The following is a 12980-nucleotide window of genomic DNA, read 5'->3' as shown; positions in this document are numbered from 1 at the left end:
AGGACTCTGGCCACTTTACCACTGCTAACCAGTGCTAAACTGCACATGCTTTCTGTGTAAATTGTATTGTTGATTGGCTTTCTGTGATTGGCATATTTTATTTACTAGTAAGTCCCTAGTGAAGTGCAGTAGTGGTGCCTAGGGCCTGTAAATCAAATTCTATATGGGCCTGCAGCACTGTTTGTGCCACCCACATTAGTAGCCCTGTAAACATGGCTCAGACCTGCCACTGCAGTGTGTGTGTGGCAGTTGTAAACTGCCAATTTGACTTGGCAAGTGTACCCTCTTGCCAGGCCTAAACCTTCCCTTTTTATACATGTAAGACACCCCTAAGATAGGCCCTAGGTAGCCTCATGGGCAGGGTGCGGTGTATGTTAAAGGTGGGACATGTACTTGTGTGTTTTACATGTCCTGACAGTGAAATACTGCCAAATTCGGTTTTTACTGTTGCAAGGCCTCTCTCTCTCATAGGTGAACATGGGGGCTGCCTTTAAATATCATTAAAGCGCCGATTCCCTTTGGGAGCAGATAGAAGAGTGTAGTTTAGGGTCTCTGAACTCACAATTTAGAAATACATATTTTAGTGAAGTTGTTTATAGATTGTGTGTTTGAAAATGCAATTTTTAGAAAGTAGCCATTTTCTTGCTTAAACCATTCTGTGACTCTGCCTGTTGGTGGATTCCCTGTCTGGGTCAGTTTGACAGATGGCTGTTTGCACCTCTCCTCTTGACAGTGGTTCAAATGGAGATAAGACTGCATATCCTGATGAGCTGTTTAGGCTGATGGGAGGGGAGGAGTGATCACTTACACCTGAAAGGGATGTGCCTGCTCTCACACAATGCAGTCTCCAACCCTCTGGCGTGTGTATGGGGCACGGCCTGGGCAAGGCAGGATCTGGAAAACAACAGAGACTTCTCTTCGAAGTAGACCTACTTCAAAGGCAGAAAGGGGTATAAGAAGAGCACCCAAAACCCTTGAAAATCAGATTACTTCTCGAACCAAGAGGAACCTCTGCCCGGGAGAAGAGCTGGAGGAGGAGTACTGCCCTTTTGCCTGTGACTGTGCTTTGCTGGGTTGGCCTGCTGTTGCTGCTTCTACATGAGAGAGGACAAAGACTGACTTTTGTGTGACTTTGCACTGGTGGAGAATACCCAAGGGCTTGAAATGAGCTTGCCTCCTGTTGTTGAAAGCTCAGGGACAACAAGGACTTCTGTCTGCTAGCACCTGAACTTTCTGCTGATAGTCCTGCCTGCCAAGTGTTGCCCTAACCTGTCTTTGGGCTCTTGAAAGGTGCAGTTGGTGGAAAAGGACAGAAATCCATGCAAAGACTACCGTGTGGGGAAACCTTCTACACACCACCCGCCTCGCGGCTGATAAACGACACTCTGTCAGCCTTGCAGCTAAGATCGACGCTCCACCAGCATCATGGCTGGAGAATAGACGTGCAACACCTGCAGTGGCTGCTGTTAACGACGCAAGCCCCACACATCGCAGTTTCTTGACACTGTGACTGGATTTCAACGAAACATCGCTGGGCGCGCAAATTCAACGCAAAGCCTACCCGGACCCGAGGTGCCTGTCCAGATCGACGCATCGCTCTCTCGCAGGAGAGAAGAAACAATGCACGCTGACCAGGCTAGAGGAAGAACAACACGCGGTCTTCGCTTGCAAGTGAGAAATCGATGCATCTCTGGCCTTTTCCGATGCACGCTTGCCTGTGCGGCTTTATTTTGATGCTACACAGGTACTTATGTGCAATAACAGCGTTCTCACTGTGTTCTAAAGAAATTAAGACTCTTTTTTTAAATTCATAACTTGACTTGTGTACGTCAGATTTTTATCGTTTTGGTCTTGTTTTGTTTAGATAAATATTATCTATTTTTCTAAACCTGTGTTGTGTCATTTTGTAGTGTTGTCACTGAGTTACTGTGTGTGTTGGTACAAATAGTTTACACATTGCTTCTGAAGTTAAGCGTGCCTGCTCGTGCCAAGCTACCAAGGGGGTGAGCGGGGGTTAACTGAGGGTGATTCTGCTTTACCCTGACTAGAGTGAGGGTCCTTACTTGGACAGGGGGTGACCGGACTGCAACAACCTTCCATAATGCTTTTTCTGGAATATGCTCTGTCTTCATGCAGATTCCTCACCCATTGAACATCATATCTGAAGTCCCCAGACTGGATCGAAAATTCAAAAGAAAAGTACCAATCCAGCACCTCAACGAAGCATCTTGAGGCTCCAGCTGTGGCTTCACATTGCCTCCAGACGTGACAATGGAGACCTGCAAACAGGGTCACCCTAAATGCTGGTGTCAGTTCCCTAACAATTCTACGTTCCCCTTAAGCCTGACATACCATATTAAGCCATACCCACAACCAATGAAAAATACCAACTTTAGATGTCATGGTAACTTATTAACAGTGACTCCACTCCACAGAAGGCAGTGGAGGAGTTAATGTGAGGAATCTACTGGAAACTAGAATATCAGCCAGAAAAAGTGTTATGAAAGCTAGGTAACTTGCTCATCTGATGGATACTTCTTCCTACAGATTTCTCAATTTTTGAAAGAGTCTCCATGCAATATCAACATAAGTGATGGGACTGAGGGTTGTGACCTTACACCAAGTGTGACCTTACACCAAAATCATGACTGATCTATCAAAATGAACTTTGCTCATTGCCCGAGTGTCTCGGCAGAAGTGCCTCAAAAAGCTGAAAAAAGAGTAAACCACACTGCAGCCCAACAGATATCTCTGGATAATGCCGGAGAAGTGCATTGGCTGAGTAGAATAGGTCTAATGCCCTCCACAGCATCTCTCTTCCCCAAAAATTAATACAGATAACACAACTTAGACAATGCTGTAAAAGTGGCATTTCCCCAGAAGAATGGGCCTGATTCACTATGGAGTATCCCGCTTCACCAGGTGCTTCAAACCTGAATACCCACAGAATGATCCAATGCAAAATTGTTCATTTCATAATAGCCCTGCCTTTGCACAGGAGCACTAAATCCACAGATAACCGGTCATCCACTTAGTCAACTTTGGTTCTGCCCACATAAATACTAAGAGCCCTCCTGAGGTCTAAACTACACGACCTCTCTTCCTCATGAGATGGATGATGCAGATGGAAGGAGGAGAGCAAGGTGACAGACTGGCCCATGACCTTAAGCAGAAAAGGAGTTCATGTTCCTAGCACCAAGTTGTTCAGAAGTAACACGGTATAGGGTGGCAACAGCAACAGTCTTTGGGTCCCTATCCATCTGCTCTGAAGCAAAAATACAGTCTTTCAAGGTCAATAAACCTATTGGGCAAATCAACAAAAATGGTAATGCCTTTAAAAAATGTCAAAACCAGATTCGTATCCCACCAGGGTACCACAAAAGGGGCAGGGGAAACATGAGCCAAACCTTTCAAAAATAACATCAACAGCAGCAAATTTAAACAGGGAAGTTGATCAAGCTGAGATAAGAATCCAAGCAACGTGGCTAAGTAAACCTCAATGGCCACAACAGATAAGCCCAGTCTAGCTAAGAACAAAAGATGTACCCCCCCCACCACACCCCCCGCAAAAGAGATTGGACTGGAAATGATCCAACCCTTCTGAAGAACAGTAGTACACAAAACAGTCAGTGGCCTGCATAGAAGTAATTGGTTGACTACCTCTAAGTTGCTCAATAATGTCAGTGACCTCTGGCAAAAGATCAAAGAAATTCTACTAATATAGTGTAATCCCCATGCAGAAAGCATAAGACTGAGAGGATTAGGGTGGAACACCTGCCTGCACTGCGGGGACAGAAAATCTGCCATGAGGCAATGGAATCAGTGGACAAATACCAAATTACAAAAGATCGAACACCTCAACATTCATGACTTAATCAGTCATGAAGAGAATCAATGGGGTCCAGGTCCCTTTACATTTTCTGAAGCACTGGAAGGGTAACTGGGACAAGAGGAAAGGCATACAGCAGACTGAAATTCCTCAATCTGCATGCAAGCACCCTGCAAGGGAAACCAGGAAGAATATCTAAACCAACTCGTAGCCCACAGTCTTGGGCACATGATGGGTACTGCCGCCCTCTGCTGTCAGAAATTCCATCAGGGACATGGGGAGTAAGTTGCCCCTGCGAGAAGCACCACAACAGCTGGCACAGCCACATCTTCACAGCATTGTTGGTCTACCGTTGTTGTACATCAACCTGCCAGGAAGTCTGTATGCATGGCAGGAGCCAACGGGACAATCTTTTTCTCTGATTGGGAGAGGGCGACACTCCTTGCTGTCTGATAGCTTCTACGAGATACTTCTGGGCGCATTGCACCTACAGGCTTCACAATGACCATGGGCAAACCCTCCAAACAGCTTCACTTTACAGATGTAGTAGGAGGGCAAAAATTAACATCAGCCAAGCAGGAGACCCAGGAGCCCATCATGAAGACAATCCTTTGGGAGATCAAAGCGATAGGGTAGCCGTTGGGCTATATCGGATCTTGCAATTGAGGTGAAATCCCTCAGAACGGAGCTTGGCAACTTCCACGCCAATGTGGAAGGTACAGGCCTGGGTGCCAGCAGTTGAACACAGGCTGGAACACATGAGTCATAAGATTCAGACATCTGGTATCGCTGATGCAAAGTCACCGACTTGTAGGACAGATCTCAAAAGGATAAATTGGAAGGGGACAATGTCAAAGGTTTCCTAACAGATCTCTTTCCTCATCACACAGGCCTGTTTTTCAAACCTACCCATGGAATTCAAGTCCTTGCACAGGTGTCTAGAGACAGACCACGCCTGATTATAGCCTGTTGCCTTCATCATGAGCAGACCAGACAAAGTACTGCAGGTGGAATGCAAACACTGTCCATTTGACCTTGAGCACCACAATATTCAGATGGCTTCGGACTTTTCCAGAGACACTAACGCAAGGCATAAAGATTTCTTGGCCACGAGTCCCAGTCTCTGTAAACTCGATAAAAAGTATGGACTCTTAGAACCAGTCAGCATGTGGGTAATGAAGAATGGGAAACTGAGGGACTTCGTTGAAGCTGCAGACCTATTACATTCCTGACCTGGAGGGCTCAGACAAGGATACTGCCACGGCACCCAGCCCCCACCTCCCTGCCCTCCCTATAAATGCACCCCATCAGCAACGGGCTGAAAAGGACAAGAAACATGATGGCAGATCCCAGGACCGAGCCTCCCAGAGTCTGTGAAGGCACTAATGAATGACACAGGCCAAAATAAGTCAGACTGCCATTGAAGCCTGAAGAGGCCCCGGGCGGCAGTGCTGACACACACAGCCTCCCTCATGCAGAGTGAGTGGCCAGCTCCGGATCTCTATGAGCATACAGTGTGCTATATTGCATCCTTGAGTTGGCATCGAGCCCTCAGTCATAGCTATACCTTGTTCTGCTGTTTGTTACTTCCTTACCAATTTATCTTCTGACTCTGTAGCGCTACTGATACACATGGACATGGTGACTTGCCTGACTATGGGATGTTAAACAACTGCTCCTTTTGTTCTCTGGCCCCTCCTCCCTGATCGCTGCCCTAACTGGGCGTAACCACTCTCTCTCTGTGACATTACATTGCCTGTTGTCCAGGCACTCCTGAACCTGCTGCCCAGGTTCTGATCCCTCTACCCTGCTCTATGCCCCCCTACCCTTTTTTCCAACCCTTCTGGTCCTTCCTGGCATCGTCCAGCTGACTCCTCCTTTTTTAACCTAGTGTGACAAGCACTATGTATCCAATTCGCATTTTGACACTGCCATGCTCCTCTTGGTGTCTCGGCCCCTCCTAGGGTTTAAACCAGCCGTTGAAAGACTTGTATAGGGGGCAGTCCATCCGTGTTTTTCTTCCCTTCTTCTACACACCTTAGTGACCATCTTTAATCATCAGCAGCAAGAGGGAGATGTGTTGTTTGACTGGTCGCACGCTTACCACATCTGCACAAACCTCCTGTCCAGCCTGCGTGTTTCTAGTGCGCACTATCACACCGCCCCCACCACCCATGTCAATCCCTCGACCTCCCCCTCAAAATAGTTCCTTTGAACATCCATGACCAGAGACACTATATCAAGAGGAAGAAGAGATGGAGAAACTGCACAGAGACTGAGCAGGACAAGTTATTTACAACTGTAGAGCAACCCTGCCCCACCTCCCCCCTTGAGGAAGATTCACACACATGACTCCCAGAAATGTGTGGTGGCAAACTGGATTCAGAACACTATCCCTTATAAGGTAGGGTGAACCTGGAATGGCAGATACGCACTTGCTACGTTGTGAATAGAAGACCAATCACTAGGTGTGAGATTGATTTTCACACTGGTCGGCAACAAGCAAGACTTCTTTAATTGCCTCAATGGGCTTATTACAGAGTTGAGCTCCACCCATATGGCCCAGAGTGGAAACTGGAACCTGGCACGGGGTGCAATTCTGGACCGTACAGGATCACTTGATGCAGTCTATAATTGGGACAGGGAACTACAGACTGACATCCTTAAAGACCATGGTCTCTTGGACATATGGCAATTGCTTCATCCTATGGACAAAGAATGCTCCTACATTTCGGCAGTGCAAGGCACCCAACTTAGACTGGATTTTTACCTTACTACTAACCAACTGACCAACTGACACTGCGGTTCCTAGACAGTGACATTCTGGAGTGCTTCTTGTTGGATCATGCACCGATCTGTGTCAGCAAAGCAAGTGGGGCTTGAGTCAACCAACCCACAAACCTTGGAGACTAAACGCCTCCTTTAACAAAATGTCTGCCGAAAAGTCTTATGTCTCCACTTATCTGAAGGAGAACATGGGCTAAGTGACTTCGGAACAAACTATATGGGGGTTGGGTAAAGCCAGCCTCAGAGGGTGACTGATGAGAGATGCTACCCTAGCCAATATATGGAGACAGCTCACGGAACTCGCCCTTGAAGCCGCTATGAGGTCCCGGACCTGCTCATACACTAAAGATTTCTCCCCAGGCAACAGACAGTCATTGGAAGCTGCCAAAATGGAGCTGTACTCCAAAGCCGAATATATGTTATACTGCCTTCACATTCATCACTACGAGCAGAGTGAGAAGGCGAGTAGACCCCTAGCCACACACCAACAACGGGAGTCGGCCATGGTGATTCCTGCCTTACACTGCATCGAGACTCCTAGTGGGACACCCACAGGAAATATCCGCTGAGATCACAACATTCTACGGAACCCTTTATGACTCGGAACTACCCGACACTTTAGGAGCACAGGATGGATCCATCCGGAATCTACACCTCCCGTGTCTGAATGAGGAGGGCTGTGCACTCTTGAGCAGAGAAATCAAAAAGGAAGAAAAAGCCCTAGCAATATCCAACCTCCTATACAATAAAGCCCAGGGGGAGGATGGTTTCCTACAAGTTTTACAAGTGGTTGAAGCAGGAGACAGTGGACTCTCTGCACCAGTTACAACAAACCAGGCGATGACCGCTGTCATCCCCAAACCAGATAGGGGCCCGCAGCTTTGTGGAAGTTATCCCACCATATCCCTCCTCAATGTGGATGTAAAAATATTGACAAGTGCACTGGCAACCCATCTTGAAAAAGTTGGCTTGTGCCCTGTCGTATGTCCTGCAACCACCTGAGAACTCTGAAGCACCTGCTATGGCTCATCAAAGATTTGCAGGACAACGCCGAGAAGGAGATCAACAGGATAGAATAATCCTAACTGTTCCACATCCTCCGGACTTTCGACCATGGTGATGATTTTATAAACCAAGGTCTGCTGGTTTTTTTAAGCCCTGACTGCCCAAGTCAATTGTGAAGGGTTCCTTTCTGATCCCAACCGTGAGACAGAGGGGCACAAGCCAAGGATGAACTCCGTTATCTTTGCTATTTCTCCTAGCAATGGAACGTGCTGCAGCTGCCATTTCCCAGTGTTCCAACATTGTGGGTTTCCCTACCCCAGCAGGCCTTGCCAAATTGCTCTTATACGTGGATGACATTCTTCTCATGCTCACGAACCTCCAATGATCCTTCTCATCTCATGTCCCATACTTAAAACTTCGCTGGGATCTCGGAATATAAAGTGAACTGGGATAAGAGCGAGGCGATATCCATGTTACGCTTGACAACAGCTGTGTCCATTGCTTCTCACACCTTTTGGTGGAAACCAAAGAGGCTCAAATATCTAGGAATAGGGGGCTGGAAGGAATGGTGTCCGATAACCTAGGACCACATATCGCCATAGCAGACTATGCAAAGTAGACACATTTACACTTGCCCCTCCAGGGTAGAATACAGGCTGTGAAGACGGTCACAGTGCCCAGGTTCACATATGTTCTGGGTATGCTGCCACTACCATCCATTGACAAAGACTTTTAGACCTTCATATGGGGGAACATAAGACCCAGGTGTAAGGCGACATGGGAGACAGGGTCTCCCGCCAGTGGAGCATTACTGTATGGCTCTTCATCTGTCCCAACTGGCTGAACTGCGTTCAAGCACAGCAGATACACCCCTGTGGGTAGACATTGAATGCCAGCTCACTTCTAGTGAATGGAACTGCAGCCCCTTGTCAAACATCATGCCCCCTCCTCCATAACGCAAAACATGATCGTGTGAACTATGGTGAGTTCCTGGTCCCATGCCCCCAACCTGCTAAAGCCCCCTGCCTACCTACACACTCATGCACTCATATAGAGCAACTCCACCATACACATGGGCAGACAGCCCATGTGCTGAAAGAAAGGGCAAACAGCTGGGATCCTCAGGTTAGAACAACTTGACTCGCCGAGCAACCTCGAGCCTTTTGACCTACTGCAAGAAAAATTCTGACTAACACTCAGAAATGGAAATACATCCACCCGTGACGTCTGCTGAGCAGGTTTGGGAAACCACCATAAGTCCTGCCGGACTCCTCTATGGAAAGATACTTGAACCACTATGGCCTCATCAAGGGTGTCCCGACAGGCTTTCACAGTCTTTTGTCGTCTCAGTTGTATACTAACCATTGCTATCCCAAATGCAAGGTGCTTGGCACGATGCCCTGCACACTGATATAGTAAGGCTGACTGGTGGGAGTTCACTGAGGAATTGGGCAAAGAGGTCAGGGAATCCATAATGAAATTATGTCTTTTTAAGATGATTCATAATTGGTACTGAACACCTCTGAAATTACACAAGATGGGCCTTCTTCCACACTCTAACTGCTGGTGCTGTGAGATGCGACATACTACACATCCTCTATGACTGCCCCTACCTGACCAACCTGTGGTGCAAAACCATACATTTGCTCACCGAGACCGCAGAAGTATCACTCCCTTTGACACAGCAACTGATCATAGTAAATGACACTGCCATCCTTCCTGATCGGACAACTCATGAGAGACATTTACTCTCTACGGCCTTCACTATAGCCAAGAGCTGTATTCTCTGGAGCTGGCCATCAACCCACCCATGATGAATGGCTGACTATGTACAAGGTACAGGACAAAATGGATATCTTCCTGCACATCTGGTCACCCTTCCTGTCCAGCGACTGAGTGAAACCAGCTGCTTGTCAGATGACTGCAACTCAAGAACCTCTGCCCCCACATATGCCAAAAACCCTGTATCCTTGGCTTCCTCTGCTATTTTTTTGACCTGCCCATGTGGCCTCACCCCTCCCCTTTTGCACACCCATCAGCCTTTATAGACCTGTTGTTCATTGGTGCTCCTCTTGCGTAAGTTTGGTTTCTAGTGATCGCCAGTGCTGTAATCGAAGATCTTGCCTTAGCAGGTAGAAGTCAGGTAGCCACTTCACTATGATAATGGGTGTAGATTTATTTAAAAGGTTACAGGATATATTATATGTTACTTAATAAGGATACCCCACCAGGATCGGCATCCTCTGTGTTCAGCCCACTCTCTCCAACTGTCACACTCCTTCAGTCACTCATCAAAAATCCATGACATCACACATTGGCTGAGCAGAGAACAATGGAGGTGTGCACAGAATGCAATACAAGCGTAGGAGATTATAACAGGACCACTCATTCTCTTCTCTCCTTTCTCCTCCAAAGTGTTGCCCCACATATAGAATGTCAACAACCAAAGCAAAGACCGGTTGGGCATCTTCACCATCTTCTTCACGAACCTTACAGCTCATACGCTCTTTTGTAAGGTGTTCTGCCGCACCCCCAGTGTCCTCCGATGTGGAGAGCCCAATAGCCATTACTACCGACTCACTTCAAATGTTTGTATAGGTCTATGGATTGTCCCACTATACAACGGTGTAACTTTAAATGATAAATAAGGACTTTAAAAAACACATGTGGATCCAGCCTGGCGAATGGGAACATTTTTAAACGTGACAAATCTGTGGTTAGAAGTATCCATCAGAAGCACAGTGCCCCCTGTCGGCAAGCAGCAGCACTGCTGTGAAGTTTTCGAGATTCAGTCTGGCGTCTAGAGAATATTCAAAAGAATGAGCAATTTGCAGTTAAAACTATCCATCTGAATAGTACTTTTATGTAGAATCCGCATGAACATGGTTACAGATTTTTACGTTGGTTTGTGATGGGCTATATCGCAAACGCTCATAAACTAACCTGTAAAACAAACTGTAAAACAAATTCAAATTAAATCATTCTTCACTGTGCTCTAGTCATATGACTGCAGAATTATTCTCTAATGGTAGGTGTATTTGGCGCATGAGGCATTTCAATACTTACGCAAGCAGTGGGCGCTGCAGTCTTGGGGTTAACAACTGCATAATGGGACTCCTTCTCAACTTCAATATCCTGCAGAAAATAAAGGAATGATTTAGACATCCTATATTCTTTAAGGCATGTTTTGCTTTTTGTCATCAGTTAGGATACTGGTGTGGGGAAGTAGGATTCCTACCACCAATGCCGCCTGTCAAACCTGCGGTTCCTTCACCTCATTCAGAGGTAAGATATCGCTGATGGATCACCAGTGGAGCCTCTGTCAGCTCCTCCCCTCCAGTAGTGGATTAAATAATGGTGGTGGGTTAATTAACGGTGGTAGCCATAGGGCTTCACTCCATGATGCATCGGAAGGTCCGCCCTATTTAGGGTAGTCATCCTAATGCAGATTTTCCCTGCCTGGGTTGTCATGCAAGACGTGGCAGCCATGGCAGGTAAAATCACAACTATCATCATGCAGGAAGCCATAAAACTCCCTGTGTGTCAGGTCCACAGTTTTCTTCTTTCTGAGAAGCAAGCCTCTGCTTCGAGGGTTTGTTTCTTGGCAAGAAACAAATGTTGAGCTGATCATCTCAAGCATTCATTTCTAACAAAAGTTATTTCACCATACTAGCAGGAACATTTTCACCAGACATTACACTACTACTGCTGAGGTCTGTCATGGGTTGAGGGGGGAGTCCCTTTGCAAGTCACAATAACCACAAACTGAGTAATGTTTATATTTGATGTCTGGATCAAGCGGTTGAGATAGGCCGCCAAGTGCACTTTTAGGATTTTTTCAATGCATGTGAACCACATGTTTCCAATACAAATAAGCATATCTCTATAAACAGATGTGCTAAATAAACACCACAAGCTGTATTCGCATCCTTGTCTCATCACCCATCCATGATTTACCATGAACTTATCGTAATGTAATCATTATCTGTAAATGTTCTAATGTATCGTTTGGAAGCTAGCTATAGCATTTCTGTTAAAGAGCTACAAAATTTCACTGTATACCAAAATAACACATTTAACTTGGTGACACTGTATCAGAGAGATACAATAACAAACTGGTTAAGAGCTACATGTCTACCATGTTTACAACTTTCACCAGATCCTGGTACAACTCTCAAAATTATAAGATTGTTAAACTGTATTACAAAAAATATTCTATTTTCCAAAGATAGTTGAAAGATGACCAAAATGGCGTCAGCTGCACAGGCATCACCACCAAAAATTAGGCGTCTAATGCTCAAAATGCTAGTTCCTATTTCTGCATGTAACACAAAATTGGATCTGGAGCCTGCCCAGTGCCAGTTGTTTTTGCCATTATTATTACTTCCAATAACTTTTTCTTTCTGTTGTTACATTTATAAGGATACATTATTTAGCTTCTCAAATGTTCTTTCTGATGAATAGTCCTGTTCCTAAAGATACCATCCATCAGAAAGAATCTTACTGAAGGAAAGCAATAGTCTTCTAAATAGACGGGGTCTCCTGTAGAGTCCTTCAGCAAACCAATCCCAAAAGCATCCTTCAAGTAGGTGAGTTAGAGAAACGCAAGACACACACCAAAAAGAATTGGAGAACAGCTATACTTAAGCTAATTGGTTCTCTCTTGTCAATGTACAAACAAGAATACCTTACCTAAGTACTCACTGAGGACTAAGTATCTGCTTCACGTTTTTCTTGCATCGCAATACCTCTCAACTAATATAAAGTAGCTTTTAGTAGAGTGGACTGAGAAACCAGTTCATAGCAGTGCTTGACTACCTTCCCAAATGAGATGTGACTACTTCTCTTTCAAAGAGAAACCCAGCTTGTGTGAACGAATGTTTGTACTTGAAAGACTCCATGTGAGGATATCTGTAGCGAAAGTCCTTAACACGCAGAATAATAAAGAAAGTGGATTAACACCGCCCGACCTTCCTAAAACAGAGCAACAAGCATTACGGCGCTTCTTTAAAAGGGAATATTATCTCCACAAACAACATATTTGTGTGGAGGAGAAAGGGAAGTTAGGCAGTGGAAGGGCAGAGAATAACCTTGACTCCAATTTTGCAAGATTCAGTGCCCAAAGTTATTTCTGACATCCTATGAAAGAAATATACTATACTTCCCCAACCAGAATTACGGGTCAGGATGTTCAAGTGTTCGGAGAGGAGTTTTTGCTACAGGCGTAGGGGATGTTGAGGAGCTATGTCTTCTCGTCATCCTCCTCAAACTCGACTAATATGACAAAGTCAGCTGCTGATGAAGGGGCACAGAATGTTAGTGCTGATGGGTAATCGGATGAATGTGCTTTCTAAAGTGA

General features: G+C 45.8%; 1 protein-coding gene across 4 annotated transcripts in view; it reads right to left on the bottom strand.

Moving 5' to 3' along the window:
• The window catches only part of FANCI (FA complementation group I), a 714639-nt gene that overhangs the window by 142410 nt on the left and 559249 nt on the right, over nucleotides 1–12980 (bottom strand). For all 4 annotated transcript variants that reach the window (XM_069222692.1, XM_069222696.1, XM_069222693.1 and 1 more), the window contains one exon: nucleotides 10688–10756. In XM_069222692.1, the coding sequence (XP_069078793.1) occupies nucleotides 10688–10756 (69 nt within the window). The remainder of the gene's footprint in view (nucleotides 1–10687; nucleotides 10757–12980) is intronic.

This window comes from Pleurodeles waltl, chromosome 3_1 (assembly GCF_031143425.1).
Source record: "Pleurodeles waltl isolate 20211129_DDA chromosome 3_1, aPleWal1.hap1.20221129, whole genome shotgun sequence".
NCBI lineage: Eukaryota > Metazoa > Chordata > Amphibia > Caudata > Salamandridae > Pleurodeles > Pleurodeles waltl.
Note: the sequence above shows the minus strand (reverse complement) of the source record. Positions and strands in the feature narration are given on the sequence as shown.